Consider the following 22,383-nt stretch of genomic DNA (forward strand, 5'->3'; position numbering starts at 1 on the left):
CAGTTTGTTAGCATGCCTGGTTTTTCCTTCTTTATTGAATGAATTTCAAGATGTAATTACAATCGTAGGTGATGTGTTAGAAAGGACAGATGCATTGAAAGTATAAGGCCACTCATAGACCCAGCTCTAGAGACACGTGGCAGGAGAGGAACATGGATTAAAAAAGGCGTGAGCCGTGCAACCCATGGGGACAGGTGGGTGGGAGGGAGGGCACAGCTGGAGTGGGGGGGCCCCCTCGGCCCCCTGGAGAGGCCTGTTTGAGTAGGCGGAGTCCCCAAGAGGCCTCAGAAGCAGAGGGGGCCATTGTCCTGCAGTCACAAGGCCCACTCACACGCCACGAACAGGTGACGTCAGCCCCAAAAGGTAACAGGGAACTTCAGGACAAAAACAAAACCTCAAAAGTAAAAGGACTAATAAGTGCAGTAGAGTAATACCAGAAAAGTTATGTACACAGGCGGTTATATACCCTCCTCAAAGTGTCCAGGTCGCTCTGGGGGCACCGCAGGGGTCCCGCCGGGCAGAGCGGTGGAGCCTCAGTACACGGGGCTGTTCCGGATGCCACAGCAGAGCACCATGCTGAGGATCATCTCGAAGATCTGTGGGAGGCGGCACGGTCAGCACCCAGAGACCCAGTCAGCACCCGGAGACCCAGTCAGCACCCAGAGACCCAGTCAGCACCCGGAGACCCAGTCAGTACCTGGAGACCATGTCAGTACTCGGAGACTCGGTCAGTACCCGGAGATAGTCAGTACCCAGAGACCCAGTCAGCACCCAGAGACCCAGTCAGCACCCAGAGACCCAGTCAGCACCCGGAGACCCAGTCAGTACCTGGAGACCATGTCAGTACTCGGAGACTCGGTCAGTACCCGGAGATAGTCAGTACCCAGAGACCCCGTCAGTACCCAGCCGGCACCCAGAGACCCGTGGGGCCTGAGTAGATGGCCGACTGCCCCTGCTCACCATGATCACAGCGACCACAATGGCCGCAATGCCAATGAGGTACAGCTTCCCCGAGAAGAGCTCATCGATCTTCTGGTGGCAGTCTTTCTGTGGGGGAGGGCCAGCGGGCGGTCAGGGGTGCTGGTCCTCGCGCTCCCCGCAATGCAGCAGCCTGGGGTCATTGCAGAAAGAGCACGGAGGGGCACAGCCCTGGCTGCCCTCAGAAGAGGCGTGAACAGGGCCCGGTCTCTGCTGGGTTTTATCTTACATCCAGTTTAAAACAAATGTGCTATGTGCACCCTCTTCTCCTCAGAGATCTCTCAGCATCACAAGGATGGATGCTGACCAAGGGGTCACCCTCCACACCCACTCGCTGCCGGACATGGAGACGCCCCCATCAGGAAACCCGCAGACTCACTTTCCCTGTGGGCCATCAGCAGAACACAGGCCCCAGGCAGAGCACCCGACTCAGAAAACAGCACCACCCACGGTGGCCATGTTCCTGACCATGGTGGTGCCCCTGGGCAGCCCACCCACCCGCAGGGAGCAGGGACGTGGAGAAGTGGGGAACAGCAGGCCGGCCCACCTGGGGTGCCCCGCCCCACCCACTGCCACACACCTTAAACACGTTGCTCATGAAGTTGCTGTCCGAGGGACACAGATTGTTCTTGAACAGAGACGTGGCCAGTGAGAGCAGGGTGTTGGAGCCGCAGCAGCTGAGCTACAGAGACCCCGGGTGCCCACAGTCAGCCCCACGCATGTGTGGGGAGTTGGCCAGGGACATGCATCTCGAAGGCTTCCCCATTCTGTCGTGGGGGGTGGGGGCTGGGATGTCCCCTCGGGAAGGCCCCTCCTTCCCTCCCTCCCGCTCAGCCGTGCTGCACTCCCACTGGCCTGGTCTATCTGGTTCCCACAAGGACCCACAGGTCCCAGAGAAGCCCCCCCAGGGTTTGCACAGGAAGCCCCCCGGCCCTTGAGAGCAGAGCTGCCAGTCCCCAGTGCCTCCTCCTGCTCCCCAGGTGTGCGCGGAGGCCAGACTCAGCACCAGCCCGGCTCCCGCTGCCGCCCACCTCTGCAGCCCCGCCTCCCGCTGCCCCAGCCCCGCCTCTCGCTGCCCCCGCCCCCGCGGCCCGCGCACCGTCTCGTGGAAGGTCTTCACCACCGTCTTGGCATTGTTGGCGTCGTCGTCCAGCACGGCCTGCTGCAAGGCCTGGTCATAGAACTGCTTCACGTCCTTAGCAATCTGGGAACAGATGTGGTCACACTCAGCGAGGGCCAGCCCCGGGGGACAGGCCCAGCCCCCACCCCCAGCTCAGCCCCCAGGCCATCTCCTCCAGAAAGCCCTCTGCAGCCTTCTTAACCAGGCTGGCCCCAGGAGGAGCCCCAAAGAGCACCCCACAGTCTGACCCGTCCCCCACACTGAGCAGCGAGGGCGCCTCCGTCCCCTCCAAGCTGGGACTGGCCCTCCAGTGGACCCAGGCTCACCTGGTCCTTGTTGACAAAGCCCCAGATACCAGCAGCCACTTCACAGGCAAACAGGATCACCAGGCAGGTGAAGAACTGGGAAGGCCACACAGGGCCCAGGGCGGAGGGCAGAGAAGGGTGGGGGTCAGAGCAGGCCAGACACAACCCAGCCTACGGGGACCCCAGACCAGTGGGGCAGCTGGGGGCTCGACTTCCCAGGGACCCGCGGTATGTGGGGGCAGTTGGTGGTACCCACCCACCCACATCCCGAGCGGGATGAGCCGCACAGAGCCGAGAGGCACACAGTCTAACGGCCTGACGTCCTCATCCACACGAGACCAGACTGTAGGACGGGCCACGGCGAGGGAGGACAAGGTCAGGAAGGCACAGATGGCACAGCCCCAGTGCCCCCCCCTCACCCCTTCTCCTTTGCCGCACAGGAAGCAGCTGACCAGGGTGTGCCTCAGTTTCCCCCACTGGAGACAGTGACAGAGGCTCCCACAGTCCGCCTCTCGGACCGGCCAGGCCCTGAATGCCACAGGCCTCAGCCTCCCGTCAGCACGGGACCTCCCCAGGGACACCTAAGGCTGGCTGTGGGGCTGGGACTCACTCCCTATTTCATTTGTAGCTTTTTTAAGAAAGAAAAAAAGCAACTTTGGAACTTAGGACTCAGAAACTGGACATACCGGCGATCAACCGCGTCAGTATGTAAGAGCCGAAGAGGGAGAGAGCCGGCATTCAGGGGGAGGTCCCCAGGCCACCTGACCCTCCTCCAGGGCCACACTGGCACGGTGAGGCGCCGGGGCCCACATCAGAGGCTCGCCCTGGGTAAGGCCACGATGCCTCCACCGGAGGTCCTGGTCCTGCCCGCTGGCTTTGGCCCTGCTGCGGTCGCCCACCCACTCAGCAAGCTGGACACAGCTCCCCACCCCAGCCCAGGACCTACCGTCCCCAGCAAGCACTGGGACTCCTGGATGGCCCCGTAGCAGCCCAGGAACCCGACGAACATCATCACGGCACCCACAGCAATAAGGATGTAGATACCTGGGAGGGGGAGAGGGGGCCTCAGTGCCCACCGGCCTGGAGACAATGGAGGACACCCCGTGCCCTGACATCGCCCGAGAGCCCACCACCCCACACCTCCTCCCTGGCCATGTGCCCAGGACGCCGAACGCGGAGGCCAGACACCTGAGGCCTTGGGGAGGAGCAGCGGGGGTGCCGCGGCCTGGCCAGCCAATGAGTGCCCCTGTGCCTCAGTTTCCTCTTCTAGGCACTGAATGTCACTCTGGTAAGTGCTCAGAGAGCTCAGGGAATCAGAGCTTTATGGGGACCGTCTTTCCCTGTGTGACACCCTACAACCTGCACCACTCTGGTTCCCACAAGCCTCCAGGACTTGGTGGCCGAGAAGGACCACCTGCTTCTTGGTGCCTTGGTACAGAGGGCCCAGCCGTTGGCCTGTGGGGTGAGTGGAGGGGGGCAGCCCAGGGATCACGTGGCACCTTCTGCTGTACCCCCCTGCGGGCAGCATGCAGTGCCCATTTCAGTGGCCCCCCTTCCTGGGCAGGGGGTCAAATCTGGCTGCTGTGTGGCTCCTCGGGCTGGAGGGGTGGGCTTGAAACGGCTCCTGAAGCCCTGGCCCTGGGGACTGGAGCCCACTGGACAAGGTGGCCTCGAGGCTGGGTGGCCAGGCCCTACTGACAGGATGGGGTATGTGGGGGCAGGGTGGCAGGCACGGCTCAAGGAGGGCACGCGGGTCAGCTGCCCAGATGCCCACCAGGCTGGGCTCACGTTCCTGAGGGGGCAGGAAGGGGTGCCGGGCGCCCACGAGGCCTCTGGCCTGGCCATGCGCTGTTCCTGGTGGCCACAGCCCACCTGTAGGGACCTCCCACACCCGGTCCTTCCAGCAGACCCGGGCCGTCCCACAGGCTACAGCAACAGCGCAGCAGCCCCAGCCCTCTCCAGAGCTGGGACTATAGCTCTCAGCCTACACTGCCCAGGGCCCATCGTCCACTGCCTGGCCAACCTGGGAGAGGGAGCCTAGGGTCCAGGAAAGGCCCAGGCCAGACAAAGCCTCCGGGCGGTACTGAGTGGACCTGGCCACAGGGGTGCCTCCTGCTACAGCTGCCCTCAGGGCACAGCACCCTCACGCCCGGTTCTCTCCCCTCAGACTCTGACACCCCATCGAGAGATGAGGTAGGACCCAGGGCTCCCATCCCACGTCACTACATGAGAGTCAGCGAGACACTGCAGGGTGCCTGGGAGGGGGATCTCGGCGTTCAGGGCTGTGGAGGGCCGTGGGGGGCCAGAAGACCCAGGAGCGGGTGCCTGACCCACAGCACCTTAGACCCAGCCCCAGACCTCCCGCTAGTACCTCTGCCGTGTGCCTGGATCTGGCAAAGGAGGTCGGGGACCCACCAGGGCCTGCAGGGTTGCCCAGTACTGAGTGAGCTAACCCGCCCGCATGGCCGGGCGTCGCACAAAGAACCCTTGTGAGGGCCCATGTCTGCACCCCCCCCTCCCCGCCTCCTGGGCAAGCTCAGCCCACATCAAGGCCAGTCCTGGATGTGCAGGGACTTGGTGGCCAGAGGGGCTCTGAGCGGCCCCCACCCACCATGGGCTATAGGCCCTGCCCCCAGCCCACCTGCCAGGTGGTCAAGCAGAACAGAGGGGAAGCCGGTGCCAGGCCTCCATCCTGCCAAGGGTGAGAGCGGCCGCAGACCCCTACGTGCTGCCCCCGCCCCTCCGCGGCAGCCCCGACCCCAGCCTGTGTCCTGTGGCCCCGCTCTTGCCCCCCCACCCCAGCCTGGCCCTGTCCTGAAGCAGGTGAGCCATGCCTCGACCATGAGGCTTGGTGGTCTTGTCCCAGGAGAGGGACCCCATCCCAGATGGCCTGTCCCAGGGCTGGTTCAGCTCTGCCACCAGCAAAGCCCCTCACCCCAGGCCCTGGAAAGTGGACATGGATGGGAGGGCGGCAAAGGCCTCCTATACCTGGACAGGACAGCGTCAAGCTGTGTCACACCTGCCCGCTGCTGCCTGGACTGGGGTGGGGTGGGGTGAAGAGAGGCCTTTGGGGGCCCCAAAGGAGACAAACACCCCTTGAGGGTCCTCAGACTCCTCAGATCTGCGGTGCCCACATGCATTCTCGGGGTGGTAGGCTCACCCGCTCTTCCTGAGACCCAACCTGTGAGGGGCTCCACAGCCTGGGGGGAGGTGGGGCTGGGAACCCACTGCCCCGGGGAAACCACTGCCAGAGCCACTGCCCATCCCCCTGGAACCCAGCTCTCTCCGCCTCGGGCCTAGAGAGGACTGTGGGCAGGAAATGGACTGGCACCGCCCCTCACGACTCCATGTTCCCTGCGTGGGATGGTGAGTGCACGGGGCCATCCCACCTCAGCAGCTGAGCGTGTATCACAAGTGTGAGCGGTCCCGGGTGGCAGCTGGGAGGGGCACAGACCTCTTCCAGGTCCCACAGAGGACACAGGCCTTGCAACAGGCCACAGGGTGGCCCAGCCGTGAGCCCTGAGCCATGAGGGTGCAGACACACTCCCTGCCCTGCTACACAGGCCTGTGGGGACACAGACGAGAGGAGCGGGACCAGGGGCCATGCCATGACAGGACAAGCATCTCAGCACTTCCTGGGCCCCACGAGCGCCAGGCCTGCCTCCTGCTGGCTGGGGCCACTGAGAGGTCTGCTCTACACAGCCGGCCTCCTCCTAGGTCACCCGGCCCCTGGGGCGGGTGGGTGGCCCAGTCCCCCAGCCTGACAGACGCCGGGGGCTGCAGCTGGTGCTCTGCAGGAGAGGCAGCTTCCTAAGGCGGGAAGGTGTGGCTGCGGACGGCCTGAGTCACTCCAGCCCCACCCTCCCTCCTAGGGCCTGAGTCTCCATCCCCAGGCTCAGCTGCTAGTGCCTGGGTTGTCCAGGCATCCAGCCCCACCCCTTCCCTTTTAGCCTCCCCCAAAATACCTACCATGTGGCACAGCCCCCCGCCCCCAACCAGCTGCTGCACTCTCACCCTCTCACCCTGGCTAGGCCCCCAGAGCCAGGCACTGGACCACTGGAGGATGTGGGGGGGACTCAGGCCCCAACGCCTCACCCAGGCCCTCAAGATCCCAAGCTGACCTGACCCCACAGACTCACCCTCGTGCACAAGGAGCCCTTCCTGCTGGTCTCCTCCCTACCCCAGTGCACAGCAAGCCCGCTCAGGCCCTGCCTCCTCCTGGAAGCCCTTCCTGACTGCCAGTCTGCTGCCTCACTGTTTCTGGTCAGATACCTTGATGGGCTGGCGAGGTCGTCGGCCCGTGCCACACACTCACCGACATAGAAGGTGTTGGGTGCAGGCCTGTCTCCGAGCTCCAGGTAGAGGAGGCTGGTGGTCTGTGGGTCATGGCGCAGCCACAGGGCCACACCCAGGATCACACCTCCGGCCAGCTGGGGAAAGAGCAGGCACGTGAAATGGACCACACTGAACACCTGAGAGGTGGGGCCACGTCAGTGGTCCAAGGGCCACCCTTGTGGGCTCCACTCAGCCACCGCTGGGGTCTGGGACACCCACTGGCTCCTGATGTCCCCTGCCTGCCCCAGGAAGGCCTGGGTATCAGGGACCCTCTTGCCCACAGGGACCCCATTGCCAGACCTGACCCTCCCACCAGCACCACTGCAGCGAGACTGCAGGACAAGCCACCTCAGATGCAGGATGGCTAGTTAAGTCTGCATTTCAGACGCACAATGAACACTTTAGTACAAGTGTGTCCAAACAGGGCACGGGGCATACTTATGCCAAGTGTACTTGTTTATCTGAAGATCATAACTGGATGTCCTGTTTATACTTGCTAAATCTGGCCAGAGGCCACGCAAGACCCCAAGCACCCCAGGGACACTGGGCCCGCCTGTGGGTGGTGGTGCTGCCCATAGTCCTGGGCTTGTGTGGGAACCCCGTGGAGGGGGCTCCAAGTCTTTGCTGCCAGGAGAGGGGTGGGGATTTGACGCCCCCGGGGCCCTGGTGGGGCTGTTGGCATCCAGGAAGCAGAGGGGTGAGGGCGGCGGCCGCGGCGTGGGATGATCTAAGTCAGCTCTGGGAAGGGAAGCTGCTGCCAGAGGAAGGAAGCTGCTGTGCTCTCTAGGGAGGCTGGAGGGGAGGCTGCCCTGAGCAGTCGGGCGGGACAGAGTGCCTGCCGGGCGCCCTCAATGGACTCACCCTTCTGCGAGCACAAGACTCAGTGGCAAGTGGGTCTGTCCTTGTTTTTTCTTCTTCCCCTTCTTCCACCTCCCCCACCCCCCTCCAGTTCAAGCCATTGTTTCTCAGTCTAGTTGTGTAGGACACAGCTCCCTGGCTGGGGCAGTCGGTCGCTGTCGTCGGTCGGCAGCTGTCGGCCACTCACATGATGGCTGCCGGCCACTCACACTAGCACACGGTAGCCCACAGCAGCACACAGCAGCCAGCTACAGCTCACAGCAGCCCAGCTCCAGGGAGAGCAGTTGTTCACAATCTTAGCTGTAGAGGGTGCAGCTCACTGGCCCATGTGGGAATCGGACCGGCAACCTCGGCATTAGGAGCATGGTGCTCCAACCACCTGAGCCACCGGGCGGGCCTGGGTCTGTCCTTGAGGATGAGCCCAGAGACCAGGCCCAGCCAGGCCTACGACTCCCTGAGCAACTGACCAACCCAGTCAAGCACCCAGCTGCCGTCCGCGCCCCGGTCCCCTCTGCCTCTGCCGTCCACATGCTGGCAGCCAAGGCCTTCCCACAGCAGCACGGAGAACCCCACCCACTCCCACAGCTACATGACCAAAGGAGAAGAGAAACCAAAAAACGGACCCTGAGAAAACCAGCTGACCAGCCCAGCACCTTCCCCAAGGCCCTGGCCAGGGATCAGGGCCCAGGAGGGTGATGGGGGAACATGCTCCATCCAGTGTGACACTGGAGGCCCCAGCACCATGGGCCACCCCAAGGAAAGCCCTGATCAGTCCTGGGGACTCCCAGGCAGGTAACACTAGGGCAACAGTGAGGGGGTAGGAGCTGGGGATTGCACCCCCACCCCTGGGACCCTTAGGCTTGGCTGGTGGGGACCACTGGCACCCAGCAGCAGCTGGGCTCCCACCCCCAAGGGGATGCTGTGGGCACCTCCCCCTAGAGGACCTGGCACCCTGTGCCCTCGACTGGCACAGCCCCCTCCTCCCAAAGTTCAACTCAGTTTCCAAGCCTGGCAGGGGAGGGGCTGCACCCGACTCCCCCCATCCCAAGGAGGGCCAAGCTCTGATGGCTCTCCAAGTGTACCTGCTGGCCAAGGTCCCCTCCCAGGACATTCAGGGTCCCAGGCTCCTAGCAACCTGTCCCCACTCTCTGGTGCCTGTCACACCCACTAGAGGGCTGGAGGGCCCATGGATGTGTGAAGGGGGAAGCTGAGAGGGTGGGGGCAGGGCGGGCACACCAGAGCCCCGCTCCTCTGAGCTGGCTGCCATCTGCAGTGAGCCTGAAGGTTGCCGTAGTAACTCTGGCTCGAAACTGTCACTTATTCTGTTTTGAAACTGTCGTCCAGAGACAGCTTTGTGAGATGGTCCAGGACGGGGGGAGGGGCGGGGAGCCCGTCCAGAGTCTCCATCTATAGTCACAGAGATGGGGCCTCAGTGTCCCCAGCTACGGTAGAGGGGACCCCAGTGTGGAACGGCAGCTGGCTGGGCTGGGACCACCCTCACCTTCCCTGTGCAGCCTCCTCACCACAGGAGCTGAGGGGACAAGCCTGTCTGGGGACACATGGTCCCAAGAGAAATGAGGCAATGCTATCCTACCCCAAGAGCTGCTGGTGGGGCTGCAGACATCACCCCCGCTGTCTGGGGCAGGGCTTTCGGGGCGACTCCTCTGGACCGGCCCCCATGGCCCCCAGCCCATCTTCACCTTCTGGGGGCGGGGGGCAAACCGAGAAGCTGGCCCTGCCCTGAAGTGCCCCCTCCCTCCTGGACCTCGAGCAGAGGGAGGGGTGAGAGCATCTGTAGGGCAGGGTGCTCCTGCCCTGCCCAAACCTCAGCCCATGACCCCACCACGGACCTAGGAGGGCAGGGCTGGGGGCCCCGAAACAGCACCACAGAACTGGAAGAAGCCTGCTCTTCAAAAGGCTAGCCTCAGACTGGGGCGGGCCAGTGGCTATGAAAGGACGCAAATCCAAATTTATAAAGAACTTGCAGAACTCAAAATAAGCCAACAGCCCAACTTTCCGAACAAAGGATGGGAACAGATACTTCACCAAAGAGACACAGACGGTGAGCACACACGTGGAAAAACGCTCACCACCATCGGTTGTCGGGGAAATGCACGTAAACCAGGGAGACCCCGGATCCCGTGAGAGGGGTACCCTGAGACCACCACCAACCAAGGCTGCCCAGGGGGCGGGCCGGGGGGAGAAGGGGCAGCCTCAGAACAGGGCGGGGAGGGGGTTAGAAGTTAACCTACACCCCCGCTGCCCTGGCCGCCCCCCCAGGTGCCCTCCACGGGACCGAATCCAGTGTCCACACAAAGATGTGTCCTCCCATGCTCCTCGCAGCTTTCTGTGCAAGAGCCCCCCCACAGGGACACTCCAGATGTCCATCGGCTGGGGACTGGACAGATGGACAAAGCCAACCACAGTACAGAGAGTGAGTGGAACCCCCCGACAAGGCCAAGTGAGGAATTCTTGGTGCCACATGTGGCTGAGTCCCCAGAGTCCAACTGGGTGACAGCCAACAGGAAGAACCAACACCTTCCGGTGCCACAGACATGAAAGTTAAGAAATGCAAAGCACGTGCAGTGACAGCAAACAGGCCAGTGGTTGCCAGGGATGGGGGTGGGGGGGCAGGAGGGCTCACAAGGCCCCCAAGGACACTTCTAGGGGTGACATCCTGAGGGCGGTGGTCTCACAGGTGTCTACTTATGTCAAAACTTAAGTGTACGTTTGAAATATATGGCGTTGATGTCACGTAAAGCTGCTTTAAAACCCCTCTCCCAAACCCATGCCCACTGAACTTCTAAGAAGCAAGGCCTTAGGGGTGCATGTTTGTTTCTTCTGGGTCCCAAAGGACCCAGGCTGCTGTCTCGGTGGCAGCGGCCCACCAGGGCAGGGCAGCGGGACATTCTGGGCAGGCCAGGCCTGCAGTGCCAGCAGCAAGCATCTGGAAACGCAGGTGTGTGTTCACAGACCCGAGGTCACACGTACATCCATCACCAGAGTCCATCGCTCGTGGGACGCACACAGCAGTGGCACTGGGCCGGGTCACCTCAAGCCACTTCGGGGCCTTTGAGCCTCCATATCCTCATCTGTGAAACGAGGAAACGGAGGGCTGTGGAGCGCTGAACACGCTGCCCTGGACACAGCGGGCCCTGGCAGCCTGTCGCCGTGGGCAGCAGGAGCCCTGGGATGCGTCCTCCTTCCTCCTGGTCCCTAGACAGCTAGCTCTCCTGCGAGCTGGCAGGTAGGACGGAAGCGCCCTGCCAGCTGCTCCTGTACCGAGATGCTCTGCTGTGGGGGGGCCCTGAGGACGGATCTGGCTAACTGGTCTCCTTGCTGGAGACTTCCACAGTACGCTGTGTTCACAACGGAGGGTTCTGCTTCTGGTTCTTTCTTCTTTTCTGAGAATTAACGGCATTGGCTAAGGAGCAGCCAAGCACGCTGGGTTCCTGCCCGGCCCGTCTGCGTTTCCAAGAAGCCGCTGCTGTGAGGCAGTGGGGGAGGGGTGCTCCCCGGACAGGCGTGGGCACCCTCTGCCAGGACCCAGCCACCCCCGCCAGCACACAGAACCCCACCCACAGGGAAGGCAGCAGTCTGTGTCCCCTTCGCTCCCCACCCCCACCAAGTGGGCCCATGGTCACCCAATGTCCTGCCCACGCATTCCACGGCAGCAAGGGTGACTCATGCATGAGTGCACAAGCAGCAGCTGGTGTCCAGCCCAGATCCCAGCACCCAGTCTCTCACAGCGTGGCCCTACTGTGACCCAGGAGGGCTGCCAGATGGCAGCCACGCCAAGGGGCCTCAGCCCTGCGCCATCTCCGCACCCTAACCCTAAGCCACCACCTTGAGTGCTGCACACACTTGCCAGGAAAATGCACCAAGTGCCTGCCCAGCTCGGCAACTGGGAGTCCTAGCGCCTAGAGACGGTGCCCAGGAGGGCAGTGAGGGCCAGATGCAGACGTATGGCAGGAAATGCCCCTGGAGACACTGGGATAGGTCTGAGGGGAGAGGGGCAGCAAAGACCCTTTTAGGATGGGATGGGGAGGGTCGGTGGGGGCAGAGGGAGGCCCCAGTGCCGCCCGTCGGGCTGGGTGGGGGACCTGGGTCCCTGCAGGCTGACCCTCGCCTCCACCCGCCATGAAGGGACGGACCAAACTCATCCCTGGGTGACACAGGGCCCACCGCAGGCCTTCCTGGGGGGTGGGTAGCTGTCCCTAGGAGCCTGCTGAGAACTCTGCCCGCGGTGCCGCTAGCTCAAAGCATAAAGGAAGTGCAGAGGGAAGAGCAGGGACCCTCACTTCAGCCAGGAAACGGAAACCTGTGTGGCCCCTCCAGCTCAGGAAGCCGTTGGGCAAGGCATCTAAAAATAGGTGTGAGGAGCTGGGGGAGGACACGGGCCCTCCTGGGCCCCTCTGGCTGGAGAATACAGGTGCCACTTTCCACCAAGACGTGAGGGCAGGCTCCTGAGGACACCCTGCCACCTCTCAGGGCGTACGTAGTACAGCAGACCTGGGACCCCAAGGACCAGACCTTGAGTCTGCCACCCCCTCGCCAGACAGGGAAGCCAGGAAGTGGCCTGCTCCCCCACCCCAAACCCATGCCACTGGCTAGAAAGCCCAGTCCTGCGGGAAGCCCCTCCCTGCCCCACTGGTCCCTGGAGGTACGGGCACGTGGACACAGATGTCCCAAGGACCTGCCAGACAGAGAAGGGCATTGAGGGGTGCAGAGAGTCACACACAGTGACCAGGACCTGGGTGGGCTGACCCCCCTGGGGAGGGGCCTGGGAGGGGGTGGTCTCAGGCAGGGGACCAGAGAGGGGTGGAGGGGCCCGGCAGCAGGTCAGGGCGTCCCCGGCCAGCAGCACCCGCCAGGCATGGCCTACCGACCTTCCCTGGAGCCACACTGCCGTGTGAACCACTCTGGTTTCCAGTCTGCCCTCAGCACTTCCTCATGTGGTCACTTGGGGACCTTATGACCCTGGTGAGCCTGACAACAGCATGGCCCCAAAGTAGGCAAAGGAGACGGCCCCAGCCCAGTGCCTGCTGGCCCAGTGGACAGCTGCTTCATGATCTGGAACTGTCACCATCTAGACAGCCTACATCATAGGCTGTCCACGCAGAGGGTAGGGGGCTGAGCCCCTGGGGCGGGGAGCAGAGCGGCTGCTGTGAACCCTGGGCAGGCAGGTGGCACTGTTGTCAGTAGTTGCCACACCTGCTGCCCCGAGGAAGCCCCTGCACCTGAGACCACCAGTATGACCACTGGCACGGAGCCCTGGGGTTCAGGCTGCGCAGCCCCCAGGACTGGAGACCCAGGAAGGTGGGGGCCTCACCCCTGCTCCCCCAGTTGTGCCCGGGTGTCTCAGCCTGAGTCTCCACACCCACCACCAGGAGCTGGCTGTCAGCCATGGGACAGAACCACAGTGCCAACCACAGGTGACGGCACAGGTAAGACAGGTTACGGGGCACCGTTAGACATCTCCCCAGGGCCAACCAGGGTATAGGACAGGCGACACAAAAGGGCCCTGTGGGCAGCACAGGCTGCCAGGGTGAGCTGGCCACCCACTGGCTCCCCGTCCTCCACGTTCTCGACAACCACCACCACACCCCGATACCTCCCAGAGTTAGAAGCAGGGGCACAGCTTCAGGGAAGAGGGCAAGGCGGATCCCTGCTCCCCAGGCCTCCCTGCCATTAGGACCCCACACCGGGGCTCTCAGCCCCCATGCCCAGAGCGTCCTCACCATCCTGCGCCAGGCGCCCCCCACAGCCACAAGAGCTGGTAGCCAGCTAGGATGGGAGAGCCAACTGCCAGCCCCTTGGGCATGGCCCCAGCCCACCTGCAGGGACTCCCCTAGCGTCTGAGGGCCCACCTGCAGGCCCCCAAGTGGTCTTGTGTAAACCTGCTCTGCCATTAGGAGGGGCTAGAGAAGGGTCCCAAATTACAAAGCGAGTGTGTGTGTGTGTGTGTGTGTAGCACTGAGAAGTCCAGAGACTTCTAGAAGCATGCTGGCTCAAACCACATCCTGCGGGACGACTCAGAAGGGTGCAGAAGCCAATCCCAGGTGAGCCTGGGTCTCTGTCCAGGAGTCCCAGCCATGGGGCAGGCAGGTGATGCCTCCAGGGCTAAAAATCACCCAGCCCTTGCTGAGTGCCCGGCCTGGGTCCTGGGGGCCCAGGGCCAGAACGAGAGCCCCTGGGCTTCTCCCCACCCCCACCCCAGGGCCCTCTCCAAAATGCCAGACCAGTGCAAAGGTGACTGTTTGCCCTTCCCACGGGCTCCTGGACTCTAAGCATTATTGATTTTATGACCTAGTTTCGCCCCTGTCATGGGATTTCAGGCGCTGAAATGAAGGCCCGGGGGTATTTGGGAGGGGATGGGTTTTGATCCGTCCCCTGCCGGACTTGGAAGTCATAATGAGATCGAGATGGGGCTGAATGCAACTGCAGGAGACAGAACTGAGCTGGCAGGGGTGGGGGACCCCACAGGGATGGCACCAAGTCATCACGGGAGCAGAGAGGCTCAGGGTCCCAGGACCCCACCTTTCGTTCCAGCTCCATGCCCCTCACTGCCACCCCAGGGGCAGACCTCAGACTTCCTCTTCTCAGCATGGGCCAGCCCCACGGCTGTCTCTCTAAAGCTCGGCAGCCAGATGTCCAGGGGCACCAGGAGGAGCCCACTCGCCCTCACACTGAAACTGGGCACAGGAAATCCCCTGTGCCCCCCACCTAGCGCCTGCCAGGGCCACATCCCTCCTCCCGGAAGGAAGGCGACAGAACCGCTAAGAGATAGACAGTCATGTGCTGTCTGGAAGCGATAATTAAATGCCAGTTAGCAATGCTTCTAATCAGCCTCGTTCCCAGCCGGGTCTGGCCACCCTGCCTCTGGAAGGCAGCCACCAACTGCATTAGGCGGATGGGCAGCCAGTCCCAGGCAGGGAACGCTCTGCTCCTCTCCCAGCAAGGACCAGTGGCTCTCTGGCCAGCCCCCAAGGAGAGGGTTATTATCATGCCCATTTCCCAGGTGAGGGCAGCAGGGCGCATGCAGGCCAGCCTCCTGCCCCAGGTCACCAAGTCCAGTGCGGTGACCAGAGGGAGCCTCTGTGCTCCCTCATCTGCCCCAGCAGGAGTCTCAAGTACCGTACCGGCCCCCTCTGCCAGGAAGCCCCCCGTCCCACCCCGATGGGCAGGGGTTCCATGCTGCCTAGCTCCAGTTCCCAACCTGATACCTGGCTGGCTAGGGAGTCCCAGGGTCTCAGCACTGGGAGGGCAGGGGAGCAGGTATGCAGGGTGACCCAGCTCCTTCCTGGAGAAGCACGCCAGGCCACCTTCGGGCCTGCTCCCACGTGGTTGGGGCCTTTGCCTTTCTACTTACTCTCCAAGAAGAAACTTTACCAAGTTTCCTGGTCCACATACCCATTGTCACCCTCTTTTCCCGGCTCCCGCCTTGGCAGCCACTCCTGCACTGTGACGGGGTGCCCAGCTAGAGAGTCAGGTCGGGCGCTGGGAGCCCCACGTAGGGGCCTGAAACCCTTCCCCAAGGCACTGCCTCCACCGGGGCCAAGGAGAGCAGGCTTCCTGCTGGCCACCTGGCCCGACACCCATTTCCTGCCCTACCTGTGAGCCAATCGACCAGCAACACCAGGAGATAGGATTCGGAGGACCCCACTTTAGAGGGGAAGAAGCTGGGGCCTAGGACCAGAGCAGTGGGAGGGAAACTCTGCCCAGGCCCAACCCCACTGCACCAGGCTCAGGTGCACAGAGGGGCTCCCACAGGGCTCAGCTCTGCATCCCCTCACCAGAGGGGGTCAACCAGCATAGGTGGGTGGGGCCACGGTGACTGGACCATGGAGACCTACGGTGCAGACACAGTTCTCAGTGCTCAGCTGGAAGTGGGAGGGAAGGGAGAGGCCTCGGAAACATTTCCCTAAGTCTCAATAAAGAACAGCCCCAAGGGACGTGTGGAGCCTCCACCCCAGCTGCTTGGGAAACTACCAGACTGGCCCAGCTGCCAGCTCCAAGGGGCCTGATCTGGAGACCTCCCCAGCTGGGCAGGTGGGAGGGACTTACAGCCCAGACACCAGGCCCAAAGACAAAGAATCTACTCCTGGAGAAGTCCCCTTCCTCTGCCTACCCTCTACCACCCTACCAGGGTCCTCGCCCCCATATCCAGGCTCAGCAGAGGGGTATCTGGGTGCCCCATTGACCCCTATGTTTGCCTGGCCAAAGCCGGCAAACACTAAATCCAGGACGACACCACCCCTCAAAGGCCCTAGTGGCTGCCTGGGGCCAGGCTTGGCCCACCCCCAGGGCAGAGACCAGTGGCCTCCGCGGCCCCACCAGGGGTCCCCTAGGTCGATGTGACACCCCACTCTACCCCCAGCTAGAGTTCAGTCCAGTCCCTGTCTTCCCACCCCAAATCCCTTGCTGCCCGAGAACCGCTCTGGGTCCTGGCTGTCCAGATGGAAAGCATATGTTCCCACCCCACATACTTGGGGTGAGCAACCAGGCGTGGCAGCACCATGGAGAAGCCTGGGAGGGGTCCCAGTCACTGCCCAGGGAGGAGGACATGGCCATCATGAGAGGGGCTCCTTCCACCGCCTCCCCCGTCCCAACACTGACAGGAAATGGAAACAAAAGCAAAACTTCATCAGTCACTGACCTGCAGTTTACACCCAAGTCAGGAAACACCCAAAAGGACTACCCTGTGGGTGCTTTCCACAGTGGAGGTCCCAGGCCAGCCCCAGGCCCCCAGAGCTCAGGGACACCCAGGTCTTCAGGCCCCTGCCCTGTGCCAACTGGGAGGGGCTGCCCCAGCCCCACTCTCAAGGCCTCCACCGCCCTGGGGGCCAGGCCAGGCTGGAATCTCGGTCTGGGTGAGGAGCAGGGGGATCTGGCCCCACATACGGGGGCCACCACGGTGCAGGCAAGCCAGCACACAGGCCACACCCGGCCCAGTGTGCTTCCTGTCTGTTCGCCCCAGTCCAAGACCCCAAGAACGGTCCCAGGGTGACCACAGCTGACTGGGGGGTGAGCTGGCCTGGGCCAAGAGTGGGGTGGCCAGTACCCAAGACTCGGATAGAGTGTGCACCCCCCAACCTGGTCGCCCATCCAGGGGCGGTGGCCTGGATGAGCTCATGGGGGCGGGACGCCCTGAGACCCGCCCTCGAGCCCCCCCCTCAGTCCCCGCGAGGCAGGGTGGTCCCAGAAACAGCATCCAGGGGGCTGAGCAGCCCCAGTATGCGGCCCGGAGCCTGCATCTACCCCACCTATCACCATCACCAAGCAGGGACGGACCTGAGGCCCCCAAACGCCCCGGCCCGGCCGCGGGGACCCGGGCCCTGACGCCCACAGGCCCCCAAACCCGGCTCGCAGCCCCCGGCCCCGCCGTCAGGGGTCGCGACGGCCCCAGACGACCCCCATTGCCGTGGCCTGCCGGCCCAAGACCCCCAACCCCGCTCCCAGCGCGCACAGGTGGCCCCACAACTTGGCGGCCCGGCAGTGACCCCTTGGCGGGGCCTAGCGGGACGCGCGGCCTGCGGGCTCTGGGGTGCCCCCGCCCCGCCTCCCCTCCGGCCGGGGCTCACCCAGAAGACGAAATTGAAGACGAAGAGCAGGTATTTGATGCACTTGGTGCAGCCCTCCACCCCCATGGCGGCGCGGGCGGCGGGCGGCCTGTGTGGCGCGGGTCGGTCCTGGGCAGTGGGGCGCGGGGCCTGGGGACCTGGTGAGCGGCCGGGGGCTGAGACGCCGGCCGACGGGGTGCGGAAGCAGCGGGCGCGCGGGGACGAGTGGTGCGGGAGGCCGGACTGGGATACGTGAGGCCGTGGCCGCCGCTGCGCGCTCGCTTTCGGTCCGGGAGCGCGCCCCGCTCCGCCACTTATATGGCGTCCAGACACCTCCCCCTGTAGGCCCCGCCCCCCGTCTGCTCCGCCCCCGGCCCCGCGGCCCGGGAGGCAACCACGCCCCCTCGCATGCACACTCGGAGGGCTTGGTGCAGCCAGGACCCCAGACCTAGACGCTTTGTGCTGGGCGCAGCACGGGTCCCGAGCTGCCGGCGCCCTCCGATTCCCCCAGGACAGGACCGCGGCGAGGAAGCCCAGGGAAGAACCTCTCCCTCTCTGCCACAATTCTTCTTCAGGCACCTTGTACCACTACCCAAGAAGGCTTCCTGGAAGAGGTGATGCGCCAGCAAAGGCTACATAAGCCAAGATAGCAGCGCCCTTTATTCGCATCGCTCCCGGGAATGGGAACCTGGGTGGGCGATGAGTCCTGAAAGTAAGCGGACCTCGACCTGAAGATCCTGGAATGCAATTCTAGGCATCCAAACCCTTTTGTCCCGTGTCCGGGGAGTCGCTGACCACTCTTAGAAGAATCTGTGTTTCGAAAGGTCTCTGAGCGGGTGTACCCCAGGCCCGTGCTAACTGTCTAGGAAGCCCAAGCCACCTGCAGGAGAACCTCCAAATATGGTGTACGTATTTTTTCGTGCATACTTTGGTGGTGCCAGTACTCCCAAATGCTGCTGTCTTCCTGAAGTGTGGGGTCCCACTGCCCTCACTACCTGGGGTAATGAGGAGGTAGACAGGTGACTCTTCAAGTGAGGGGTGCTTTCTCCCCAGGTGACAGAGCAAGTCCGCAGCAAAGTGATATGCAGATGAAGACATGGAAATACCCATTAGCACAAATGACTACTGCAGACTTGAAACGTGGCCAGTGCCCCTGCCGAGAACTGAGGTTTTCATTGTAGTTCATTGTCGTAAATTTGGTCGGCCGCGGGTCGCCAATGGCTGCCACATTACAGAGGAACCCTGTCGTATTCATCTGTGCTCTGCTGTCATGTTCTTGGTGGTTAATTTTAAATTTTGTTTCGGCTTCACGCTTGTACAAGAGCTCCAAGCACACGTTTACACCTAGCGTTCTGTTTATGCACGTCCAAATGACATAATAAAAGTAACTGAAGTCTTCTTCCCTTGGGGGTCTGCCAGGGTTCTTTTTGTTGAAAAGGAGGCAGGACAGTGTTGGTGTAAGGAAATGCATGCCCCGATGTCCTGGGGGTCCTGCGCTCCCCACAGCTCCCCGCTATCCAGTTACAGGTCATCTGCCAAAGAAGTGGGGTGAATCCTCAGAGAACGGCCTTCCCTGGGCCCCGTGGGGGGAGGAGAGGGACACTGAGCCCACCCTCAGGGAGTAGGGCAGAAGCATGCCCGCTGCGCTGCGTAGCTGGCCAGCCCTCCCCAGAGCAGGTCACGCCTGGCTAGCCTGGTCTGTGCTCTGCTTCAGTCACGTGTCAGATATTTAGTGGTGCTGGTTATCTGCCAGGTGTAATTCCACGCACTGGTTGTGGGAGCTGATCAGCTAGGACCCCTTCCCTCAAGGTCCTTAGGCCCAGGTGACCCTGACAGATACCACCTCACGATGATCATGTCTCATGTTGACTCTGGGGAGGGAGGAAATTCCCAGGAGGCTTGAAAGAGTCACGGAGTGGGGGGAGGAGCGGGGCGGGGCACTCCTCCTCTCCTTGTGGGCTTGGAGGATCCACTATGAGTCTGGCCCTAAAGAGTGGGAAAGAGCCAGCTCTGCCCTCCAGGCAGACGGGAAACAGGTAGGAGAAGCAGAAAGGACACTAGTAAGGTGGGAGCAGGGGGAGGGACAGAGGGTCAGACCCAAGGCGGTCAGGGCCAATGGTGAGGTGGCTGGCTCTCTGGCCTGAAGGCCAGTATGAGGTCACTTTCAATCCTGACTGTCGTGGGAGCCATTGGCAGGTTTCTGCAGGGGCACCACAGGCAAGACTTCTGACCTGAATGGGGACACATGTGGCAGCAGACTGCCTTAGCCCACAGTGGGACCTGCACTCACAGGGAAAATGGGCCTTGAGGGTCGGGACCACTTCCAGGTGCTGGTACCTGTGGGCTGTCCGCAGGGACCACTTCTGAAGTGCCAGGGGCCACCAACTGACCTTGTGAGGACTGAAGGGGACCCACTAGTGCATTAACCAGGGTTCTCCAGAGAAACAGAACCAGTAGGAGGTGTGTGTGTGTGTGTGTGTGTGTGTGTGTGTGTGTGTGTGTGTAATATACTATATATTATAAAGGAGATTGATTATTACAAACCAGCTCGTGTAATTATGGAGTCTGGGAGGTCCCAGGACCTGCCATCTGCAAGGAGACCCATGACAGTGGGGCGTTTAGTTTCAGCCCGGAGGTCAAGAGCAGGGAGCCGATGGTGTAAATCCCAGACCGAAGGCTGGAGAAGAGGAGAGAAGAGGTCCCAGCTCACGGGATGAGGCAGGAAAAGGGGAGAGTCCTCCCTTCCTCTGCCTTTGGTTCTACTGAGGCCTCAGTGGGCTGGATAAGCATCCCCATTGGGAGGGCCACTGCCTCACTGAGCCCACTCACTCAAATGCTAATCTTACCTGGAGACACCCACCGGGTATTCCCAGAAATAATATTCCATCTGGGCACCCCATGGCCAGTCACGTTAACACAACACTGAACATCACAGCAGCAATGACACGTGTGGCAGTGTGATCTGGGGCAGGTGGGCCTCAGGGACTGCATCCTGGGAAAGATCCCCAGATCCCCATTGTGGGCTGGATGGCCCATAGCCTGGAGCTTCCAGCCAGGCTCTGAGACACACAGACCCAGAAGGGCTGCGTCCAAGAACGATGGAGAGAGGGAAGAGGCTTGCCTGTGCTGGGCCTGGCATGGGAGACCCTCCCTGTGCCTGTCCTGCCCACCAGCCCGTGGGTGAGGCTGAGGCCCTGAAGACAGGTGGGGCAAAGAGTGGGCCTTGCTGCCCAGGTGCGGTCAGCTCTGAGTCTTTCCCTCCATGTGACTTCTGGCTGGTTCCTCAGTGTCCCCATCTGCAGTGGTGCCATGGAATGTGAGGCAGTGAGAGGAGCAGCAGGCTGGAGGCCACTGCCTCCTTTAAGCTTATTGGCCAGACAGGCTTCACTGCCAAGTCCAACTCCAAGGGCGGGTGACTCACTGCTCTTCTGGGACACGCTTTCTGTTCAGGGGGACTCACTGAACCCCGCCCTGTGCCTTGATTTCCTGTGGAAGTAAACCGAGACCACCCAAATGAATGGAACAGAGGCTGTTTATGCAGAGAATGCTGCAAAGGGGATTCAGCCACCCTCACTGCACTTGGCTGAGACTCAAAGGCAGGCCCTGAGGGGGACAGCTTCCTACTTACAAAAGGAAGAGTTTACCATCCAAAAAACAATCCATGCACTGCACCACATTAATAGAATAAAGGACAGGATCATCTCCACAGTTGCAAGAAAAGCATTCGACAAAACCCAGCACTCTACCCTGATGAAAACACTCGACACCTCAGGAATGGAACGGTTCCTTGAACGTCTGATAAAGGGCATCTACAAAAAAGCTGCCTGGCTGATGGTTACCAAGTGCAAGACTGGAAGCATTTCCCCTAAGGGGGGGAATAACACAAGGACAGCCACTTGCTGTCACTGCTATTCGCCATCTTGCTGGAGGCTGTGGCCAGGGCAAGTAGGCAAGACGAAGACAGAACAAGGCATCTGTACTGGACAGGGAGGCAGAGGACATGACATTGTGTATAGAAACTGCTAAGAAATACACCCAAAACCTGCTAAAACTAATAGACACGTGCAGCAATTGGCAGGTGACGGGATCAAGGTACGAAAATCAATTTTATTTCTATACACTAGCAATGAACAGTCCACACATAGAATGAAGAAGACAATCCCATTTGTAATAAATAGCAAACATAACAAAGTATCTGGGAATAAATTCAGCCAATTTATTGTAAGGCTTGGACACTGGGAATTACAAAACATTGTCAAAGGAACAAAGGCACGTCTAAATAAATGGAAAGATTCCCGGGGTTCACAGATCAGAAGACTCAGTCTTGTCACAAGACCAGTGCTCCCCAAATTGACCTACGGCTCCACATAACCCGTGACAGTCCCCATTGGCTTTACCAGGCTCACCCTAAGTACTATATGATTACAAGGGCCTGGGACAGCCAAAACAGTCTTGAAAAAGGAGAATACATTTGTTGGGCTCACACTTCCCAGTTCAAACTTCCTGCAAAGCTACGGTGATCAGAACCACATGGACACCAAATGCATAGAATCGAGAGCCCGGAAATCGATCCTCACCATCCCGGACCCTCCATTCCGTCTTGTCCCCATCAGGCCTCCATCTGTATAATGGAGCTACGCCTAAGAGACAGTCTCGTCTCTGGCCCTGAGCCTCATTCGAGGTGCGAATGCCATCTCGGGTCCCCCTCATTACATAACATAACCCGTTTATTCACCCCTTTACCCTCAGCTGCTGTTCCTCCTCCCCTCCATTTGTACCCAAACACTTCCACCTGCGGGATGACATCAAGTGTAAAAGCGCCTTTCTTACTGGGGAATCAGCCTTCCTTCTGGCACTGGGACTTACAGCCCCTGTCTTGTGATCACTGCATCAGGTGGGGGGGGATGGAGGTGATGTGGGAAAGAAAAAATACATTTGTCATATTGGTGGACCCAGGTGGCCGCCTTAAGCGAGCACATGAGGATATCTGCTTGCTGATGCCCGTTACCTGCCAAACCTGGAAGGGGGTTCTCCTGATGGGCACTGACATGTACCCCTCGAATTCCCGTAGTGATTTCCATGGGGCGGTGCCCCCTGTGGGCATCCTCTAAGATGGGCACCCTTGTGCCTGACCGCAGGGCCAGACCATTGGCCACTGTCCATGGATCAGTGGAAACCCCAACACAGGGGCTTTTCCCGTTGCTCAAGGCTCCCATCACTGCTG

General features: G+C 61.4%; 1 protein-coding gene and 1 long non-coding RNA gene across 2 annotated transcripts; one reads left to right on the plus strand and one right to left on the minus strand.

Annotated features, from left to right (window-relative positions):
- Positions 1-3: 3 nt before the first annotated feature.
- On the minus strand, positions 4-17,445 carry CD81 (CD81 molecule). Its single transcript, XM_019713694.3, has 8 exons — positions 17,181-17,445; positions 6,719-6,833; positions 3,350-3,447; positions 2,425-2,499; positions 2,078-2,182; positions 1,559-1,660; positions 961-1,047; positions 4-596 (listed from the first exon to the last, which is right to left on the minus strand). The coding sequence occupies exons 1-8, from the start codon at positions 17,244-17,246 to the stop codon at positions 534-536; spliced, it is 711 nt and encodes a 236-aa protein (XP_019569253.1). The 5' UTR covers positions 17,247-17,445; the 3' UTR covers positions 4-533.
- Positions 17,446-17,599: 154 nt separating this feature from the next.
- On the plus strand, positions 17,600-18,562 carry LOC141572307 (uncharacterized). Its single transcript, XR_012497683.2, has 2 exons — positions 17,600-18,064; positions 18,213-18,562. It is a non-coding gene; the product is annotated as an uncharacterized LOC141572307 (long non-coding RNA).
- Positions 18,563-22,383: the final 3,821 nt, after the last annotated feature.

Source organism: Rhinolophus sinicus, chromosome 14 (assembly GCF_057876585.1).
Source record: "Rhinolophus sinicus isolate RSI-liver-muscle chromosome 14, RSI-T2T, whole genome shotgun sequence".
Taxonomy (NCBI): Eukaryota; Metazoa; Chordata; class Mammalia; order Chiroptera; family Rhinolophidae; genus Rhinolophus; species Rhinolophus sinicus.

Coding starts and splice junctions, on each gene's coding strand:
- CD81 (XM_019713694.3), bottom strand. CDS start 17,246: ATGGGGGTGGAGGGCTGCACCAAGTGCATCAAATACCTGCTCTTCGTC. Junction 3,448..6,718: donor ACCCAACACCTTCTATGTCG/GTGAGTGTGTGG, acceptor TCCCCCTCCCAG/GTATCTACATCCTTATTGCT. Junction 1,048..1,558: donor TCATGAGCAACGTGTTTAAG/GTGTGTGGCAGT, acceptor CCTCCCCCACAG/AAAGACTGCCACCAGAAGAT.